The sequence below is a fragment of the Chiloscyllium plagiosum genome, unplaced genomic scaffold (assembly GCF_037043375.1).
Source record: "Chiloscyllium plagiosum isolate Xiang-an unplaced genomic scaffold, Cpla_swu_hap1 HiC_scaffold_46, whole genome shotgun sequence".
In the NCBI taxonomy this organism is placed as follows: domain Eukaryota; kingdom Metazoa; phylum Chordata; class Chondrichthyes; order Orectolobiformes; family Hemiscylliidae; genus Chiloscyllium; species Chiloscyllium plagiosum.
In genome coordinates this window covers 386,316-408,914 of record NW_028270184.1, presented here as the reverse complement: position 1 = coordinate 408,914, position 22,599 = coordinate 386,316, and the positions used below count along the sequence as shown (strand labels likewise).

The window sequence follows — 22,599 nt, the reverse complement described above, 5'->3', positions numbered from 1 at the left end:
TTCAGATTTCAGCCTTGGCTTGTTTGAAGTCAGCTGTTTAAAGTTGGAACAATAGAATGAGGATCAGGCTCAGCTCCCCACCAGGGGGTGGAGAGCATGGTGAGAAAAGCCTGATTGTTGATTTCTTTAGAAGAGACCCATTTGCAAACAGTGTTTAATCTTGAAGGGAGAAGCTTACGTGTGGGTTGGTTTATTATGGGCTAAACCCTATTTCATATTTTGTTGGTAATGATTTAATCCATTAATCCCATTTCTGCGTTACCAATAGTATTTATCTCCCTTCTTCACCAGGGCTTAGATGTCACCAGTAACTGTGGCCTTTGGGACTGACCCCCGCTGTCCGAGCTGTCCCCACTGTCCCGGAATCGGAGCTCACTCCCTCCGGGCGAAGTCCAGTCATTCCTCATAACTTAAGTCTGGCAGTCCACTCACTTCCTGTGGCTGGGGTTTGGTAAATCCTTGCTCTCCTGGTATAAGCTGGCCTGATCCAGAACCTGCAGCAGGTCTGTCCCGTGAAGGAGCCTTGCCCCATGGAGTGGAGCATTGACCTCACAGTCAATGGGACTGAGAATTGGTAACACCTTGAGTGAAGAGCACGACCCCTGCAGGCAGCTGGACAGATCTAGAGGAAGCAAAGTCAGAAGCATCTTTAAAGCAAGAAAACTGGACAATCTGTAATTTCAAGACCTTCAGATATTGCCACCACTACTCCAATCACCCACCAAAAGTCATGCAGTCATAGACGTCTAAGGCAGAGAAAAGGGCCCTTCAGCCCAAGCTGTCTGTGCTTAGAACATAGAAGAATACAGCGCAGTACAGGCCCTTCGGCCCTCGATGTTGCGCCGATCCAAGCCCACCTAACCTACACTAGCCCACTATCCTCCATATACCTATCCAATGCCCGCTTAAATGCCCATAATGAGGGAGAGTCCACCACTGCTACTGGCAGGGCATTCCATGAACTCACGACTCGCTGAGTAAAGAACCTACCCCTAACATCTGTCCTATACCTACCCCCCCTTAATTTAAAGCTATGCCCCCTTGTAATAGCTTGTCGAAAACAATCACCTAATCATTCTAATTCGATTTTCCAGCACTGTCCATAGCCTTGTATACCTTGGCATCCCAAGTGCAAATCTAAATACAGTCAATTCTTCTAAAACCCGATGGTTGCGTTCTTGTGCAACTGCATGTTATAGAAAAATTGTACTTTACAAACAGTGCTTAAAGTGTTGGCGATGAAATTGTGTTACAGCCAACACATGTTTTAAAATTTCACGGGCTTTACAGATAGTGTGCCCAATTTGTTAATCGTGTCACAATGAGTCCACGTTGAGGACACATGCAGAATAACTTGTACTTCTTAAATGTTGGAAGGTTTTTTACCAGCTTTGCAGGCAGAGAGTTCCAGATCCCAACACTTTCCTTACATATCCTTGAACCTCCTCTCCTTACTTTCAAACTATGTTCCCTGATCATTGATCCCTTCATCAAGGGGAAAGTTTTTTTCTGTTTACCCTATCTATAATCCCTCTTAACATTATACATTTTAATCATGTACTTTCTATATCTCCTCTGTCCCAAGGAAAACAATCTCAGTCTGCTCAATTTCATAACTGATAATATCCTGAAAAAATTCCTCTGTATGCTGCCCAGTGCTATCACATCCCTGCTATAATGTGGGTTCTAGAACTGTATGCAATACTGTAGTTGTGGCCTTACTAACATTTTATACAGTTCCACCAAAGTCTCCCATTTCTTAAACTCCACACCTCAACTAATAAAGGAAAGTGTTCCATATGCCTTCTAAACCACTTTGTCTGCATGTTTTTTTGGTGGGTAGGTGGGGATTACGTAGAACTCCATAAGATTTCCAATCCCTAATCACTGCTTACTCAGTCTTCCAAACAGCTGGAAATCCATTTGTGAACGTGGATCTAATGAAGATTGGGCAGTGAGCCTCCAAGTGGTGAACCAATTGGCTGCCTGAGTGATCGACAGGGCAAAAGAATTGCATTTCCAAAAACAGCTAGCCATGAAATTCTGAGCTTTGTTTCCCCTACCTGTTCTCCAATCCCACAGGCTCAGATTCTCTCTGTGGCAGCTTTGCTCCTCTGTATCCAATACATTCAAAGTCTTCAATCTCTTCTGCTGAAAGGGACCCTGCCATTCAGCATCACAACAACCGTCCTTGCATAGACACTGAAACATACCATCCAGGTTCAAAACAGTGTTAGATATCGTACAAAGCTCTCTTAACATTGTTCCCATCAAACAATCCAAGGACAATGACAGTGCTGAATTGGATACAGAGTAAACTCCCCTCGACACTTTCCCCATCAAACATTCCCAGGACAGGTAGAGCACAGTGTTAGATATAGAGTAAACCTTCCCCTACACTGTCCCCATCAAATACTTCCAGGATATGAAAAGCAGAGGGTTAAATATGGAGTAAAGCTCTCCATACACTGTCCCTATCAGACATTCCCAGGACAGGGTCAGCACCATGTTAAATACAGAGTAAAGATCTCTCTACACTGTCCCCTCAAACATTCCCAGGACAGGGACAGCACAGGATTGATACAGAGTAAATTTCCCATGACAATATCCTCATCAAACACAGCATTGCTTCTTATTGCAACAAGGGCTCAGTGCAACCTTTTCCTGCAACTCACCACTGCCAAGTCACAGGTCAAATCGGTCTGATGGTTCCTCTTGATGCCACGGCGGAGGCTCAGCTCACAGACACTGCTCGAAGAGAACCTGCAAGAGGGACCAGTGTCAGTAACCAGAGACACAACCTGCATGTTACCAACACTGTCACAGCCAGTAACTCACCAGCAGCTCCCCAAAATAACAATGAATGCTGGCACCTCCAACATTGCATAATATCCCCTGTGACCATTGGTCAGAACACTCAGGGCTGTAACTTGGTCACAAGGTGGGGCTGAATCTGGATACGAGTGATGGTGGATCCATGATAGGACAAGCTCTTTGGTGTGCTGAAGACAATTTCAAAGTTTGCAGATTATATGAAACTTGGAAGAACTGCAAACTGTGAGGAGGTCAGTGTGGAACTCCGATAATAGTCATGATTTGGAGATGCCGGTGTTGGACTGGGGTGTACAAAGTTAAAAATCACACAACACCAGTTTATAGTCCAACAGGTTTAATTGGAAGCACACTAGCTTTCGGAGCGACGCTTTCGGAGCCCTCCACAATCACCTGATGAAGGAGCGACGCTCCGAAAGCTAGTGTGCTTCCAATTAAACCTGTTGGACTATAACCTGGTGTTGTGTGATTTTTAACTTTGAACTCCGATCAGACATTGACAGGTTGGTGGAATGGACAGAGAAGTGGTAGATGAAGTTCAATTCAGAAAAGTGTGAAGTGATTCAGTTTGGATGGAAGAACATTGAAAGACAATATAAAATAGAGGGTACAATTCTAAAGGGGGGGGGGGGGGGGGGCAGGAGCAGAGGACCTGACTGTATTTCTGCATAGATCATTGAAGGTGACTGGACAGGTAGAGAAAGCAGCTCATAAGCACACAGTGTTTCTTAGCTTTATTAATAGGAGCATAGACTACAAGAGGAAGGAGGTGATGTTGAACTTGTTTAAGATACTTGTTAGAACCTCAACTGCAGTATTGTGTATAATTGTGGTCTCCATCTTATAGGAAAGATGTGAATGCATAGGAAAGAATGCAGAAGCAATTTAGAAGAATGGTTCTGATTGAGAAAGTTCACTTGTGAGGATGGATTGATGACATTAGGAAGAAGCATGAGAGGAGATTTGATAAAGTGTTTCAAAATCATGAGCAGGCTGGATGGAGTAGATTGGGAGAAGCTGTTCCCTCTCTAAAGAGTATCAAGGTCAAGAAGGCATAAGGTGCTGCTGAGTCTTGGGTTGAGGGACTGGATGGTTCTGGGGTCTTGGGCTGAGAGTGGGTGTTCCTGGGGTTTCGGGTTGGGAATCTAGGTGATGCTGGGGTCTCGGGTTGGGAGATGGATGTTCCTGGGGTATCGGCTGGGAGTCTAGGTGATGCTGGGGTCTCGGGCTGGGAGATGGGTGTTCCTGGGGTATCGGCTGAGAGGTGAATGTTCCTGAAGTATCAGCTGGGAGTCTAGGTACTGCTGGGTCTTGGGCTAGGAGTCTAGGTGCTGCTGGGATATCAGCTGGGCGTCTAGGTATTCCTGGGGTATCGGCTGGGAGTCTAGATGTTGCTGGGGTTTGCTCTACCTGGCAGTCTCACAGTTGCCCCTGTGATGCAGGGTCTGATATCCTGGGACAGCTCGGAGCCACGAATTCTCCACAGGAATCATCTGAAATTCTTCATCCTCCATTGGAATAAATGGGGCCAAGTTCTCAAGATTGTGATCGGCAAACCATTCCTACACTCAGAAGAAAACACATCTCCGTGAGGGCAGAACCTGCACAAGGGGTTTTGTTGACTCGTCTCAATTCTGAGCCTCAAATGCTTCAGGCACTGCACTGACTCTGGTACCCAACCAAGCTCATGGATCCACATTAGCCATCTCACTGGAGCTCTGTTCAGTCCTGACCTGCTGATGGTAATGGGTTTCCCTGAGAGTTCCTGGATCTAGCAGTTTTGAGTGCGGAATCTCTCAAACACACAATTGTTACAGTGTAGAAGTAGACCATTCAGTCCACTATCTCTGTGCCAGCTCTCCAAATCAGCATCTCACTTAATGCCATTTTCCTGTCTTGCTCTGTGGTTATGACATGAGGTAAACTCTCCTTAATGTAAAACCAGCAACACAGAAAAGAGTTATCCCGTGCAGTAATCTGTAAAAATTCAAGTGGTCAAGAACTATTTAAAGTAAAAATTAACAACTTTATTTCTTAAAGTATAACAGAGACTAATTAACCAACAACTATTCACAAGTCCTTACTCTAACCTATTGTTTGCTTTCCCTTCTATAATACAAGTCTGACAAAACTCCCAATTAAGATTTACAAAAAAAAACTTATCTCAAAACCAGGCAGCTTTTGGTTCTTCTATTTGGACCTTCCTGTGTCTTCTTTTCTTCTTAGGGATTTCTGCTTCCCAGTTTACTGATCAATAAGAGAGCTATTTTTCAGGCAGTTTGTTTACATACTGGTAGTTTGGCAGTTCTCCTCCCAACTGTTCAATTTTCCCCTGTGTTATATCCTCAAAGCATCGGATTATGTCATTGGCTTTTCAGATTGTCAACAAACTCAATTCAAACTTGATTGGAGTTTGGTATTTTTCGGAGTATAATTTAAACTGATTGGCCTAATTCAAATCTGTTTTTTGTCATTTCCAGGCAACCTGCTACCCCGCTAGCTGGAGCACCTGTTACATTGTGTCTTATTGAGAACACTGTGCTGTCACTGCTAGCTTTTAACTCTCTTAAAAGGTATAGTTCACTCACATCTTCATAACACTCTGTACTTCCTTCCTTTTCAAATTACCATCCAATTCCCTTTTAAATGTATCTTTTGAACCTGCTTCCACCCTCTCAACAGTGCTTTCTTGATCCTCTAGTAGTAACTCATCATCTGCCCAAGAGGTGCTCAGTTTCATTGTGGTGTCAAGTCCTTTTGCTCCTCACCTGAGCCCTCACTGGCAGGCAGTTTGACCTTGCAAAGTACCACTATCCAACTGTTACCAGTACTTAGTTGGGCATTGATTGGGCAACTCATTGGCCACTGATCAGCATCAGGGGCTCTGAGAGATTTATGCTGTATCCTTTCAGCTTCTCCCTGAACTTCTCAAGCCACCTCCCCAAACCCTCCCTTGTCAGATAAATTCTTTGAAGGTCTACAAGCTTTGACTTACCTCAGTTAGGTTGCTGCTGCTGGCTGCTGAGAACAAGGTGCTCGGTCTAAGGGTCATGTTTCTAAAGGAAGTTAATGTGGGGTTAGTCAGGGCAGCTCCACTTGCAAGGCCCAGGAGTCGAGAATTCTCAAATGCCAGCCTTTGGGACTGGGGCACAGCATCGGTTGACGAAAGTGGATGTTGAAGGTTGTGATGTTGATAAGACCACTGCATCCCTGAACAAGAAACACTGCAATTAACAGCAGACCCAACTCCGAACAAAAACTAACACCAATCTTAATGCAGACCTGATGCCTCACTACCCTTAATCCAGGGTCCTCCCAGCCCCTAATCCCAAACTTACATTTAAGTCCCCAAATCCCATGTATTCACAAAGCCTAAGACCAAGCCTGAGTCTAACATTGAAAGCTTTTCCCACCACTGAATGCCCCTCTGTCAACATCCTTAATATTACAATTAACCAGAACTGAGCTAACCTAACCATATAAATACTGCAGCCAAAAGAGCAGGTCACAGGCTGGGAATCCTGCAGCAAATAACTCAACTTGCTGACTCTCCAAAGCCTGTCCCACCATGACAAGGCACAAGTCAGAACTGTGAGATAATACTCCCTACCTGTCTGGATGAGTGCAGCTCCAATGACACTCAAGAAACTTGACACCATCCATGTCAAAGCAGCCCACTTGATTGGCATCACATCCACAAACATCCAAACCCTCCACTATTAATGCATAGAGGTAGCAGAGTATACCATCTACAAGATACACCACAATAACTTACGAAGGCTCCTTAGAGAGCGCCTTTTAAACCCACAATCACCACAAGTACAGCAGATACATGGGAACAAGTTCCACTTCAAGCCACGCACCATCCTGACTTGGAAATATATCATTATTTCTTCAGTGTCACTGGGTCAAAATCCTGGAACAATCTCCCTAACAGCATTGTGGGTCAATCTACCAGACATGGACTGCAGCAGTTCAAGAACACAGATCATCACCACCTTCTCAGTACCCCTGGGGACTAGGGACAGTCAACAAACACTGGCCCTGCTTCGATGTCCACATCCCAGAAATCAATTTTCAAAAATTCCAACTCGACTAAAGTCCTGATACTCTAAACACCAAACCCAAATCCCAACTCAAACCTTAATCTAACTCCTTCCAATGTCTATGGCAATTAATGCACCCGCTAGACCTAACCCCACTGCCCAATCCCTTAAACTAATCCCAGCCCTCCCAGTCATTAAATATTACCCTAACCCTATTTACAACTGTTTCTTCCTAAATCTTCATCTCCACCCAACCCCGAACCTTATCTCTAAACCCTAATTCCAAAGTTAAAACCCAAAACCCTAATACCTAATGTTGTTTCCCAAACCCCCAACTGTAACCCTAACACTGACTCCTCCTAACCCCCCACTCTAGAACCTTAGTCCTAATTCTAACTATGATCACCCAAAGCTGGCTGCCTCCAAATTCAGCTCTTCCCAATCTTTAACCCTGTTCCTTAGCCCTAACCAGACTTCCCACTTTCCCAAATTCTCCTAACCCTGATCCAAACTCTAGCTCACCCTAACCACAGAAATTACCAATCTTTACTCAGAGCTGCTCTTGTAGCCACTCTATATGGCTGGTCCAGTTTAGTTTCTGATCAATAGTAGCCCCCAGGATGGTGATAGTGGAGGATTCAGTGATGGTAGTATCATTGAATGTCAAAGGGCAATGGTTAGATTGGCTTGTTGGAATGGTTGTTGCCTATCACGAGTGTAGTTGACTAATTGTGAGCAATTGGGAGAAAGTAAGGACTGCAGATCGTGGAGATCAGAGTCAAGAGTGTGGTGTTGGAAAAGCACAGCCAGTCAGGCAGCATCCTAGGAGTAGGAGAGTCGATGTTTCGAGCATAAGCTCTTCATCAGGAATGTGTCAGTCATTATACTTGAAACGTTGACTCTCCTGCTCCTGGGATGCTGCCTAACTGACTGTGCTTTTCCAACACCACACTCGAGTCTGATTGTGAGAAATGCCTGTGAAGGATCAATGCACACTAGACTGTTCCCTGTCCCACTGACACCTCCTTACCTGAGATTCCAACTTCGAGAGCTTCAGTTTCGCTGACTTCACATGGTTGATGGCCTTGCTGCTCCAGTCTGTGTCTTGGTCCTATGTGAGCACATTTAGCATCCCTGGGTAACACTGTGGCTGTGGGAAGTCCCCTTCCTCCTGTGTCAGATTTAGTCTGCTCAATGGAGAATAGTATCTCTTCTTGCTCAGGCCTACTGTAAAGGGAGTACAAATTGTCAATTTTCAGCTTGGAACATGTGAACAGGAGTAGGCCTTGCCCATCAAGCCTGCTCTGTCATTCAGTATAACGTTGAGTATCTACTTTGATACCTTTTCCTCCATGCTATTTCCACTTTATGTCTCTGGTATTTAGAACGATGTTAATCTCCACTTTAAACATACTCAGTGACTAAACTTCACAGTCATCTGGGGTATTGCAAAAATATACATTAAAAAAATCTCCTTATCTTAGTCCAAAGTGTCCTCCGCTTGTTTCGAAATTGTGTTTCCTTGTTCTCGACTCCCCAACCAGGGGATATACTTCACCAGCATCTACCCTGTCTAAATCTTAAAAGTATTTTGCAGGTCTCAATAAGATTACCTCCCGTTCCTCAAAATATGAATCCTGCATTAACCCCATTTCCTCTATCACCCCACCCCCCACCCCCCCGCCAATGTCCTGATGGGATCTATCCCAGAATATTGAGGAAATGAAGAGAACAAATTGCTGCAGCATTGACAGACAGCTTTGTATCCTCTTTGGCCACTGGTGAGGTCTCAGAGGAGTGGTGAATAGCCAATGTTGTCCCACTGTTTAAGAAGGGTAGCAGGGATAATCCTGGAAATTACAGGCCTATGAGCATCAAATCGGTGGTAGGGAAATACTGGAAAAGATTCTCAGGAACAAAATCTACATGCATTTCGAAGCAAAAGGACCAATTAGCGATAGACAGCATGATTGTGTGGGGGAGGTCATGCCTCAATAACTTGATCGAGTTTTTTGAGGAGGTGACCAAGATGATTGATGAAGGAAAAGTAGTTGATGTATCTACATGGACTTTGACAAGGTCCCTCACAGCAGACAGGTACAAAAGGTGAGGTCACATAGTCTCAGGGGTGAGTTGACAAGATGGATGCAGAACTGGCTAAGTCATAGGAGACAGAGGGTAGTGGTGGAAGGACGCTTTACAGAATGGAAGACTATGACTAGTGGTGTTCCATCGAGATCAGTGATAGGACCTCCACTGTTCGTGATCCACATAAATGATTTGGAGGAAAATGTAGCTGGTTTAATTTGTGAGCTTGCGGACGATACAAAGATTGGCGGAGTTGTAGATTGTGAGGAGAATTGTCAGAGGATACAGCAGGATATAGATCAGTTGGAGGCATAAGTAGAAATCTGGACAAAAGTGTTTAACCTGGACAAATGTGAGGTGATGCATTTTGGAAGGTGAAGTACAGGTGGAAATTATACAGTGAATGGCAGAACCCTTAGGAGTATTGATATGCAGAGGAATCTAGGTGTGCAGATCTACAGATCACCGAAGGTGGCAGCGCAGGTAGATAAGGTAGTACAAAAGGTCTAAGGCATGCTTGCCTTCGTTGGAAGGAGCATTGACTATAAGGATAAACAATTAATGCTGCAGCTTTACAGAATTTTATTCAGGTCAGACTTGGAATATTGCGTACAGTTCTGGACACCACATTACCAAAAAGATGTAGATGCTTTGGAGAAGGTACAGAAAAGGCTTACCAGTGTGTTGCCTGGTAAGGGGAATTTTAGCTATGAAGAAAGGTTGGATAAATTGGGTTTGCTTTCACTGGAAGACAGCAGGTTGAGGGGCGACCTGATAGAAGTTTATAAGAATGTGTATAGCATGGATAGAGTGAGAAGTATGAGACGTTTTCCCAGGGTAGACAAATCACTTACCAAGGGAAACAGGTTCAAGGGGGGATGTTTAAAAGAGATATGCGAGGTAAGTTTTTCACACAAACGCACTGCCAGAGGAGGTGGTAAAAACAGACACAATAGCAGCATTCAAGAAGCAACTGGATGAATACATAAATAGGAAGGGAATAGAGGGATGCAGATCCTGTAAGTGATAAGTTTTAGTATGGAGGGGCAAAATGTATTGGTGAAGGGCCTGTCCTGTACTATATTGTTCTTTGTTCTTTAAGCCTCATCATTAGAGGTGGCGGTAGTGTCATGATAATGTCACTGGACCAGTATTCCAGAGATCCAGAGTGGAGATCTAGAGATCATGGTTCAAATACCACCATAACAGATGGTTAAAAAGTGATTGTAATTGATCAGTCTGGAGTTAACAGCTTGACTAACGATGATCTTCATTGACTCTTGTAGCCCTCCAAACTGGCTGTTTCTACCATAAGGTAGTGAATATGTGGAATTCTTTACTGCAGAAGATTATAGAGGCTAGATCACTGAAACTATTTTAAGTAGAGGTGGAAACATTTGTGAGTTGAGTGTTAAACTGAGCTGACACAAAAGAAAAGTTGAGGCTTGAGTAAATCTGCCTCGATCTCAAAGAAGGCAGAGCAGGTTTAAGCAGCCGTTTAAGCAGCCAAGTGCTTTCCTCCTGCTCCTATTTCTTGGGTTCTTAACTCCTCGTGCTGCATCATAAACCCCAACTCCCCATCATGGTGGCTCAGTGGTTAGCACTGCTGCCTGGAACCTGAGTTCGAGTCCACCCACTGGCAACTGTTTGTGTGGAGATTGCACATTTTCCTTGTGTCTGTATGGGTTCCCTCCCCACAGTACAAAGATGTACAGGTTAGGTGGATTGACCATGCTAAATTCCCCCGTAGTAATCAGGGATGTGCAGGCCAGGTGGATTAGCCATGCAAAATGTAGGGTTATGGGGTACAGAGGTGGGTCAGGGTGGGTTGCTGTTTGGATGGTCAGTATGGATTTGATGGGCCAAATGGCCTGCTTCCACACTATATGTGATTCTATAAGTTCCTGCTCCTCCACTTTTAATCCCCAGTCTCCATCATTAATCCCAGTTTCTCCATTATTAACCCCAGTTCCCATCAATAATTGAATCCCCTCACCATTAAGCCCCACTCCATATCATTAATCTTTAAACCCCATTAATAACACCCCCATTACAACCCCAATTTCTATATTGTTAATCCCATGCCCGTACAATTGAGCCTACTCACCTCTATGCAAAGAACTACAGACCAGTGACCCTGAGATCAGTGGTGAGTAAGTTTATGGAGGGGATTCTGAGAGGCAGGATCTCCGTGCATCTGAAAAGGCAAGGACTAGGGATAGTCAGCATGGCTTTATGTGTGGGAAATTGTGTCTCACAAACCTGATTGAGTTTTTTGAAGAAGTGACCAAGAAGATAGATGAAGACAGAGTAGTACACAAAGTCTAAGTAGACTTTAGCAAAGCCTTCGACAAAGTTCCACATGGTAGACAGGTTCGTAAAGTTAGATCACATGATCCAGGGAGAGCTAGCCAATTGGATACAAAACTGGCTTGACGGTAGGAGACAGACAGTGGTGGTAGAAGGTTGTTTTATCTACTGGAGGCCTGTGACCAGAGGTGTGCCACAAGAACTAGTGCGGGGTCCACTGTTGTTCATCATTTATGTAAACATTTTGAATGAGAATATAGGAAGCTTGGTTAGTAAATTTGCAGATGACACCAAAGTGGTGTTGTGGCGAACAGTGAAGAAGTTACCGAAGGATACAATGTGGTCTTGATCAACTGGGCCAGTGGACTGAGGACTAGCATATGGAGGTTAATGCAGATAAATGTGCGGTGTTGCATTTTGGGGAGACAAACCAGGATAGGACTTACATAATTAATAACCTGCTCACTGACACTTAGTTTGGATTCTGCCAGGGACACTCGATTCATTACAGCTTTGGTCAAAACGTGCACAGAAGAGCTGAACTCCAAAGGAGAACTGTGAGCATCAAGGCAGCATTTAACCAAGTGTGGCATTAATGAACCCTAGCACAACAGGAATCAATGAGAATGAAGGGGAAAACTTTCTGCTGGTTGGAATCTTAACCTGGCACAAAGGAAGATGGTTGTTAGAGGTCAGTCTTCTCAGTCCTGGGATATCACTGCAGGTTGTTGGGTAGTGTCCTAGGCCCAACCATCTTCAGTTCTTCATCAGCAACCCTCCGATCTTCATAAGGTCAGAAGTGAGGATGCTGGGGCTCTTAGGAGTGATGTTGAGTAGAGAGACTTAGGAGTACATATTTTCTTGAAAGTGGTGTCACAGTTTGACAGGCTGATGAAGAAGGCGTTTGACACGCTTGCCTTCGTCAGTCAGAGCAATGAGTTCAGAAGTTGGGACATCATGTGATGGCTGTACAAGACATTGGGAAGGTCACATTTGGAGTATTGCATACAATTCTGGTCGCCCTGCTATTGGAAGGATGTTATTAAACTGGAAAAGGTGCAAAAAACGATTTACAAGGATGTTACTGAAACTGGAAGGTTTCAGTTAAAGGAGAGGCAGGATAGGCCAGGACTTGTTTCCCTGTAGCATAGGAGGCTAAGGGATTACCTTTTTGAGATTTATAAGATTATGTGGGTCATACATAAGGTGAATAGCCAAGATCTTTTCCCCAGGGTAGGGGAATTCAAAAGTAGAGGGCATTTGTTTAAGGTTGAACAGAGAAAGATTTGAAAGGAATATGAAGGGCAACTTTTTAACACACAAGGTGGTGTGTATATGGAATGATTTTCCAGCGAAAGTGGTAGAAACAGGTACAATTACAATTTTTAAAAGACATTTGGACAGGTACATGAATAGGAAAGGTTTAGAGGGATATGGAGGAGAAAGTGAGGTCTGCAGATGCTGGAGATCAGAGATGGAAATGTGTTGCTGGAAAAGCGCAGCAGGTCAGGCAGCATCTAGGGAACAGGAGAATCGACGTTTCGGGCATTAGCGTTTCCTGAAGAAGGGCTAATGCCCGAAACGTCGATTCTCCTGTTCCCTAGATGCTGCCTGACCTGCTGCGCTTTTCCAGCAACACATTTCCATCTTAGAGGGATATGAACTAAACCCAGGCAAATGGCACTAGATCAGTTTAGGAAATCTGATTGGCATGATTGAATTGGGCTGAAGGGTCTGTTTCTGTGCTGTATGATTCTATTTACTAACTCCCAACCCCTCATTATTAAATGCTTTATTTGACAGCATGGCTGGGAATTGAGAAGGGGAAATAGAGGAAAGACATTTCTATTTAGTGGGATATAGACATGTTAATTTTACCTCAATATATAATTATTGCAGATGACAAAAGGTGATCGTGTATTCTGGTTCTCATAGACCAAAGTCGCTTCTGTTTTCACCCAGATGTAACCCCCGAAGTAGTGCAGCATTCTGTATAACCCACTGGATATCTGACCCATCTTCAACACTGCCAGGAAACAAAGGGGACAACCATCTGTAAATATACAGGACAATTCTGTCCATCAAATCGCTGCCTGTCTGTCTACTCTCAATCATCAGCAAAGTGATAGAATGTGATACTTGCTCAGCAATAACCTGCTCACTGATACCTAGTTTGGATTCTGTCAGGGACACTCCATTCATTACAGCTTTGGTCAAAACGTGGACAGAAGAGCTGAACTCCAAAGGAAAACTGTAAGCATCAAGGCAGCATTTAACCAAGTGTGGCATAAATAAACTCTAGCACAACAGGAGTCAGTGAGAACCAAGGGGAAAACTTTCTGCTGATTGGAATATTAAGCAGGCACAAGGGAAGATGGTTGTTAGAGGTCAGTCAACTCAGTCCATGGATATCACTGCAGTTTGTTGAGTAGTGTGCTAGGCCCAACCATCTTCAGTTCTTCATCAGCAACCCTCCTATCTTCATAAGGTCAGAAATGACGATGCTCGCTGATGGTTGGGCAAAGTTCAAGGAAATTGATGGCATATTATCTCTGGACTAGTAATCCAGAAACCCCGAAAATGCTGTGGGAACACAGTTTCTATCCTGACCATAGCAGATGGTAGAATTTGCATTTTAAAAATCCAGAATTAAAAGTCTAATGATGACCAAAAAACCATCATCAATTCCTTACCTATACAGCCTAAATACAACTTCTGACCCACAACAATGTGGTTGACTCTGAACTGCAGTCTGAAATGGTTGAGCAAGACACTCAGTTGTACCATTTGCTAAAACGTCTCAAAGAAATGAAACCACTTGGACCAGCTGGCATTGACCTAGGCACCAGAATTTGCAAAGGCAAACAGAGTCCTGTTGACCCTGCAAAATATTCCTGACTATCAGCTGGGGGCTAGTGCCAACATTGGGATAGCTGTCTGACAGACTAGTCAAGCAGCAGCCTGACATAGTCATACGGAATCAAACTTTAGAGGCAATTCCCAGACAACACCATTAACAATCTTGGGTATGTTGTGTCACACTGGCAGGAAGTGGTAGCACAGTGGTATACAGCTGGGAGGGAGTTGCCCCAATATTGACTCCGAGCCCCATGAATTCTCATGGCTTCAGATTAAACATGGGCAGGGAAACCTCCTGTGGATTACCACGTACCATCCTCCCTCAGCTGATGACAAAGTACTCCTTCATGTTGAACAGCACTTGGAGGAAGCACTGAGCGTGGCAAAGGACCCAAATGTCCTCTGGGCGGGGCATTTCACCAAAAGTGGCTTGGCACAACTGATCAAGCTGGTCTGGTCCTAAAGACATAGCTACTAGATGTCTACAGCAGGTGATGAGGGAACCAACAAAAGGGAAAAGCATACTTGACCTCATCCTTACATCTGCAGCAGGCAAATTAGTGTCTAGCCATAACAGCATTGGTAAGTGACCACCACACAGTATTTGTGGTAAGGAAGTCCTGTCTTTGCATTAAGAATACCCTCCATCATGTGTAGCAATATCACCATGCTAAATGGAGCAGACTTTATACAGATCCAGCAATTCAAGGCTGGAGATCCACGAGGCACTGTGGGCCATCAACAGCAGCAGAATTATACTCCAACACAATCTGCAATCTCATGGCCTGGCATTTCCCCATTCAACCAATACCTTCGAGCCAGGGGATCAACCCTGGATCAATGATGAGTGCTGGTCAGCACGCCAGGAGCAGCACCAGGCATACCGAAAAATGAGATGTCAACTTGGTGAAGCTACCAACCAGGACTGTTTGTGTACCAAACAGCATAAGCAACAAGTGAAATTCAGAGCTAGCCAATACCACAACCAATGGATCAGAACTAAGGCTTGCAGTCCTGCGACATCCAGTCGTGAATGGCAGTGGACAATTAAATAACTCACTGGAGGAGGGGACAATCACATCACTCTATAATCCCAGACACTGCTCTGAGCCTCAGTTCTGAGCTCACCACATGTTTGGGGCTTTCCATTTTCTAGATATTTTTGAGTCAACTTGTTCTTAGACATGTTATTACACACCTCTGTAACAGGTGGGACTTGAACCAAGCTCTCTGGCTCAGAGATAGGAACATTACCACTGCACCAATACAGCCCTGTAAAAACATTTTTAAAATCACAAACCCATCACTCCAACACTCCGGATGATCAACAGAGCTTCCTTTTTGGCAATTTTCTATTTTTTTAAACTTGCCATTTCTTACTGTCTCATTCTGAAACTACCTTCAGCTGTACAAATGGAGGATTAGTGATTGTCCATCAGAAGCTTATTCAGTGTTAATATGGTAGTGATTTACTTACAGCTGAAGTGCCTTTTCCAGATGTGACTCAGGTCAAATGTGTGAATGAAGCTGTAGATGGAGTGGCCGACCAGTTGGTCTGCATCAAAGCCGATCAGATCTTTAACTCTGTGACAAAACAGCAGAATCTGTTGATTGACATCAGCATTTAAGCCAGTGGAGTGGAATCTCAGTGACCCAGAGTTCATGATCAAAATATCCTGCTACCACCGAAACAGTATTTGAGATGTAGAGAGAAGGGGACAAAGGGAGAAGGAGGAGAGGGAGAGGCTTTTATAGACATACATAGCCACACCTGTACAGAGGGAGATTCAGAGCCCATACAGAAAGATCTGAACCACCCCCAGGCTTGCTTTGATAAGTGGAATGTAACATATGTGCAACCTCAGTGTGAGGCAGAGGCAGTGACCATCTCCAATAAAAGGAATGTTAGCATCTCCCCTTGGTATTCAACAGCATTACAGTCACTGGTAACCCCATGATCAGCATCCTGGGGGGGTTACCATTGACCAGAAACACATTGCAGCAACTCACTAAGACTCCTGGATTATTGAATGACACCAGCTTCAACAATACTGAAGGAAGATAACACCATCCAGAATAATGCAATCCTTATTGTTACCTCATCCACTGCCTTCAACATCCACCCTCTCCACTACCAAAACACATGGGGAGCAGTGAGTACCATCTACAAGATTCACCACAATGACTCATTAAAGTTGGCACATTTCGAACCTGCAACCACTTCAATCTAGACTGACATAGACAACAGATACATGGCAAAACCATGGGCTGTAGTGGTTTGAGAAGGCAGCTCACCACCACCTTCTCAAAGACGGCCAATAAATGCAGGCCCAGCCAGCGATGTCCACAAGCTATGAATTAATAAAAAGTAACTGCGAGTTTGAGGGGAAGTGAATCAGAGGGGTTTCTGAGGAGGTTTGGGAAATTCAGGGGTGAGCAAGTGCAGTTCAATCGAGAGTTAGAGGTTAGCGAGTTTTGAGATTTGTAGCTCAAATTGAGGTTCTAGATGTAGGTTGCTCGCTGAGCTGGAAGGTTTGTTTTCAGACAGACAACAAACAAAACTAATATCATTTACAAAATACCTTGCAAGAACTGTAACGAACACTACATTGGACAAACAGGCAGAAAACTAGCCACCAGGATACATGAACATCAACTAGCCACAAAATGACATGACCCTCTCTCCTTACATATGGATGAGGAAGGACACCTCTTTGACTGGGACAACACATGCATCTTAGGACAAGCCAAACGGAGACATGCATGAGAATTCCTAGAAGCATGGCATTCCAACTGGAACTCTATCAACAAACACATCGAGTTAGATCCCATCAACTAACCCCCTGAGAAAAAGAACAGGAAATTACATCACAGGAAATGACATCACCAACCCATGGAAACCTAAACATATAAATAGAAAGTGGGCTACACCACCAATGCTTCATCCAGAGGCTCACTGATGATGTTACTTAGTATGGTGACAAAATGTCTGAAATGAACCTTCCAGCTCAGTGAGCAAACCTACATCCAGAGTTAGAGGTATTGAGGGTTCAGAGCAAGTATGTTGTAAAGCCATTGTTGGTGCTGAACTGAGACTGACCTGCTATCACAGTAGATGAATTTCATGTCCAAGCTGTGATAGGTGAGGAAACTTTGACCTTTTGCTGATGGCTCGAGATTGAGAGGGAAGGGAATGGGATCACAGATAAGGATCAGATAGGGTCTGGTATCCACACGCTTGTTACCCTGGGGAGTCCAGAAAAACCCACTGCAGTGCAGCACCTGAAATAGAAAAGGAAAGCACAGGAATTCATCTAGCTTCCTGATTAAATCTCCCCAGCTCCCCCTGCCCAGCTGCCACAACCTCAGCATCTTCCTTTCTAGCTCCTCTGACCAGCAATCATCTCCTTTGATCTCTTTTGGCCTCTCCCCAGCTCTCCCCTACCCAGATAATGACACCCCCTCTCCCCCTGACATTGCCTAGTTCTGCTTGTCACTTGTCTTGCTGTTCCCATCTGAGACCCTGCTCCAGATCTCTTTCTGCCCTCTGCCCCCAATCCGCTGTTGGCCAGCTCCTGATGTCTCCTTCCCTCCCAACCCTTCTCCCAATCCCTCTTTCCATGACCTTCTCTTTGCCACTGCTGCCCTTCCCCAAATGACTTGCCACAATAAAAGAGTCTCATCCCACCTTAGACTTTCCCCTTTGAACCTCTGAACTGGCCATTACTTCTGTGAATGTATTGACAACTGCAGGCTTGGAACTGGTGAGGGCTGATGGTGGAGAGAGAGATACTGGTCATTGATCTGGAGGAAAATTAACAGCGATAGAAAGGAGGAAGAGAGAGAAGCAGAAAGGTGAGAGGCAAAGAGGAGGAACAGAGAGACAGGCAAAGAGGAGAATGAGGGGCAGAGAGGAGGGAGAGAAACAGGCAGAGAGGAGGGAGAGAGGCAGAATTAAAGAGGGACCATTGGAAATTGAGAACCCAAGCTAAATTTTACTTATCTGTTTCTTGGGGAAGGTGAGTGAATATTTGGGCTAAAGAAACTTGTCAACCTTTAATTCCCCTGCAGCGAATATCATATAAATGGTGATGGACTATTCAACTATGGGAGGCTTGCACAGTAAGCATGTACACATACGGGAGTGAGAACAGAGGGAATACTAGATAGTGCCATGGAGTTAGACAATGTGGCTGTATATCCTGATGCTTTTTGGGCCCCTATACATTGTTTCTTTTTTGGATCTCGGGTTTTGCAGTTCGCACCTTCCAAGACGCTAATCTCAAATTCACCATCTTGCTGTCATTGGTGACAGTGCACTTGACCCGAATGAAGAAATCACGTGATTCTCTCCGATTAGTTTTCTGACCATCCACTGTTGGGGCAAAAAAGGCAGATTTTGAAATAATCTTTCAAGTGAATGACTACATAGTGGATTAGCCACTCTATTCATTTCACAAAACCAGTAAGTGAAGAGGGTTACCTCAGATTACAGCAGGATCTGGACCAGATGGGCCAATGGGCTGAGAAGTGGCAGATGGAGTTTAATTCGGATAAATGCGAGGTACTGCATTTTGGGAAAGCAAATCTTAGCAGGACTCATACACTTAATGGTAAGGTCCTAAGGAGTGTTGCTGAACAAAGAGACCTTGGAGTGCAGGTTCATAGCTCTTTGAAAGTGGAGTCACAGGTAGATAGAATAGTGAAGAAGGCATTTGGTATGCTTTCCTTTATTGGTCAGAATATTGAGTACAGGAGTTGGGGGGTCATGTTGCGGCTGTACAGGACATTGGTTAGGTCACTGTTGGAATATTGGTCTCCTTCCTATCGGAAAGATGTTGTGAAACTTGAAAGGGTTCAGAAAAGATTTACAAGGATGTTGCCAGGGTTGGAGGATTTGAGCTATAGGGAGAGGCTGAACAGGCTGGGGCTGTTTTCCCTGGAGACTGAGGGGTGACCTTATAGAGGTTTACAAAATTATGAGGGGCATGGATAGGATAAATAGGCAAAGTCTTTTCCCTGGGATTGGGGAGTCCAGAACTAGAGGGCATAGGTTTAGGATGAGAGGGGAAAGATATAAAAGAAACCTAAGGGGCAACTTATTCACACAGAGGGTGGTACGGGTATGGAATGAGCTGCCAGAGGAAGTGGTGGAGGCTGGTACAATTGCAACATTTAAGAGGCATTTGGATGAATAGGGAGGGTTTGGAGGAATATGGGCTGGGTGCTGGCAGGTGGGACTAGATTGGGTTGGGATATCTGGTCGGCATGGACGGGTTTGACCAAAGGGTCTGTTTCCATGCTGTACATCTCTATGACTCTATGTCACAATTTCTGGTAATTTCTCCCCGATAAATTCCTATGGTGAATTGCTCACTATGTACTGTTGGGGAAGGGTAAATGACACAGCCAAGTTGCCTTCTCTCTGAATGACGCTACTTGTGTTATTACCATATTCTGGCAATGTTCAGCTTCATTTTCTAGAGGCAGCCCAGAAGTCAAGAAATTGAACAAATTTAATTTTACAGTCTGTTTTTCTGGATCAGCACTCCTGGAAACTTTGATTTATTAGCTCAGTTATAAACATATGGAACAGTCAGGACTATTAGTGGTTGCCAACATGAATTCAGGATGGGTTATTGTCTCTGTAGTCACGGATGTCACTGAGTGGCTACAGGACACTATTCTGGGTGAGCTGTTGGAGATTGTGGTCCACATTGGTATTAATAACATAAGTTGAAATGAGGATGTGGAATTTAGGGAGCTAAGTAGAAAATTGACAAGTGGAGCTTCTAAAGCAGTAATCCCCAGATGACTCCTGGTGTCAGGAATAAGTGAGTACAGGAATAGAAGGATAAGACAGAAGAAGCTATAGCTGGAAAGATGGGAGGGATTTCTTTTCTGGGACTGGTTCTGGTGGAGATGGTGCCTGTACAGTCTGGACAGATGGTGTCTGTAAAGAATTGGGACTGAGTTCCTTATGCGGCATTTAGCTAGTATCATTGAGGAGAGTTTAAATTAACTTTCCATGGGAGTGGGCAGTAATATTAGACAGTAATAGCAGGTAGCAAGAAATGAAATGATAACACTAGAACAGAGAATAGTAAGTGAATAGGTAAAGTCAGAGTAAGGGAGAAAGTAATTTCCTTTTTCTATTCATTTACGGGAATTTGGGTGATGCAGGCTAGGCCAATATTTATTTTTCATCCCTAATTGCCTAGAGGACAGTTAAGAGTCAACCAAATTGCTGGGGTCTGGAGTCACATGTAGGCCAGACCAGAGAAGGATGGTAATTTCCTTCCTGAAGGACATTAGTGAACCAGATGGGTTTTTTCAACAATCAGTAATAGATTCTTAATTCAGATTTTTGTTTTGAAACCTCCATCAGAGTTCAACTGTATACATATGAAAGTGCAGAAAAGATGGGGGAGTTACAGGCACAGATTGTCCTGTGGGATTATGATGCTGTGACAATAGCAGAGACTGGTCTGGGAGTTCATATTCCTGGTCGCCAGGTGCTCAGAAAGATGGGCTAGTAAAGAGAAAGGAGGAGGAATGGTGTTTTTGGATAAGGAAAGTGTTGAGTACTCGAGGAAGAGGATGTTTTCGAGGATTCAAGTACAGAATCAATTTGCTTAGAGCTAGGGAATAAGAAGAATGTAGTTAATTTGCTCAGTGTAATCTAGAGACGGACAACTAGTGGGAAGGATGTACAGGAACAAATCTGAAAGGATTATTACAGACAGAGATGTAACAACCATGGAGTAATTATAATGGGAAACATTAAGTACCTATATATGGACCGGGATAGTGTTAGTGCAGGGGACAGTGAGGAACAGATCTTCTGAGGTTATATTCAGGAGAATTACGTACAGCACTATGTCTCCAAGTCAGCAGGAAAGGTGACACAGCTTGATCTCTGACAGTGTGGTGTTCCCTAAGTGCAGACCCTCTGACAGTGCGGCACTCCCTAAGTGCTGACCCTCTGACAAGCAGTGCTCGCTGAGCATTGACCCTCTGACAGTGCTGCACTCCCTAAACACTGACACTCTGACAGTGTGGTGCTCCCTAAGCACTGATTGCCTAACAGTGCAGTGCTCCCTAAGCACTGACCCTCTGACAGTGCGGTACTCCCTAAGCGTTGATCCTCTGACAGTGTGGCACTCCCTCAGCACTGCCCCTCTGACAGTGCTGCAGTCCCTAAGTGCGGTACTCCCTCAGCTCTGACCTTCTGACAGTGCAGTGCTCCCTAAGTGCTGACCCTGTGACAGTGTGGCACTCCCTCAGCACTGACCCTCTGACAAGCAGTGCTCCCTAAGCATTGACCCTCTGACAGTGCTGCACTCCCTAAGCACTGACCCTCTGACAGTGCAGTGCTCCCTAAGTGCTGACCCTGTGACAGTGTGGCACTCCCTCAGCCCTGAGCCTCTGACAGTGCTGCACTCCTAAGCATTGACCGTCTGATAGTGCAGTGCTCCCTAAGTACTGATTCTCTGACAGTGTGGCGCACCTCATTTTAAATGGGTTTGCCAGAATATTCTCACCTTGTTTAAACATCAGAGCTTCCTGAAGTTCCCTCTGGTCATAGGGATGAACGAAATCAAAAATATTCTGTCCCATCAGCTCCAGCTGTTTCAGAAACAGACAAATCCTAAATTACACCAACTTCTGATAACAGTGAAAAGCCATGCCTTCTGAATCCCGAATAATGAGTTCCTTTTACTTGTATCACCATCTGAAATTCATCGTATCTGCTTCCACATCCCCAGTCCATACCCACGGCCTCTTATCCTCTGTTGGTCCCAAACATGTCCCTAATCTGAACCCCATAGCTCTTCCAGAACTTCTATCACTCTATTGCCTCCCCCAAGTTCACCACCAATTCCCCCCAAGCCCCCCATTCTCTACCCCTCCCAGGCTCTCATTACTGTAGGACTGCAGGAGTCATCCTGAGGACCAGACTGATGCTCAGGGACACAGGGATTAAGAGTCGTCTCAGTGATGGGGACCATCAAACTGTCATGAATTCTCATAAAATTCATCTGGTTCACTAATCCCATTCTCACCTAAACATGCCTCTTCGTCCTGCCCCTCACTCTGTCTTTCTCCCACAGCCTTCCCCTGATTGTACCCCCTCACCCTTCCCCCTCACATTCCCCCTCACCCTCCCTCACATTGCCCCCTCTCCCTTCGCCCTACACTGTTCCCCCATACCATGAACCCACACCGTGCCCTCACCTTACCCAGGCCTGCTTTACCTGTGTCAGTCCCAGGTATCGATGGACATTTTCTCCGGTAAAGGTTACTTTCCCACTTTGGCTCAGTAGCAGCAGGAACCCATCCAGCAGTGAATCCAATTCACTGCTCAATCCCAACAGGCAGCCAGGCCCCTGCTCATTGTCCCCTGAAACAGGGAGAAACACTTGCATTTATATAGCACACTTTGATAAACACAGCACTGAAC

At 44.7% G+C, this 22,599-nt stretch overlaps 1 protein-coding gene across 1 annotated transcript; it reads right to left on the bottom strand.

Moving 5' to 3' along the window:
• Positions 1–428: 428 nt before the first annotated feature.
• Positions 429–22,257, bottom strand: LOC122544466 (endothelial PAS domain-containing protein 1-like). Its single transcript, XM_087983583.1, has 10 exons — positions 21,680–22,257; positions 17,236–18,510; positions 15,613–15,719; positions 13,155–13,302; positions 7,909–8,105; positions 5,828–6,042; positions 4,243–4,394; positions 2,676–2,763; positions 2,064–2,202; positions 429–622 (listed from the first exon to the last, which is right to left on the bottom strand). Exons 2-10 carry the CDS (start codon positions 17,505–17,507, stop codon positions 429–431), a joined length of 1,512 nt encoding a protein of 503 aa, XP_087839709.1. The 5' UTR covers positions 17,508–18,510; positions 21,680–22,257.
• Positions 22,258–22,599: the final 342 nt, after the last annotated feature.

Excerpts from the sequence above, each read along its gene's own strand:
- LOC122544466 (XM_087983583.1), bottom strand. The coding sequence starts at position 17,507 with ATGCTGAGGTTGTGGCAGCTGGGCAGGGGGAGCTGGGGAGATTTAATC. Across the intron at positions 6,043-7,908 it reads TCTCGAAGTTGGAATCTCAG|GGATGCAGTGGTCTTATCAA; the intron begins GTAAGGAGGTGT and ends TTTCTTGTTCAG. Across the intron at positions 4,395-5,827 it reads GCAGCAGCAACCTAACTGAG|GAATGGTTTGCCGATCACAA; the intron begins GTAAGTCAAAGC and ends TTCTGAGTGTAG.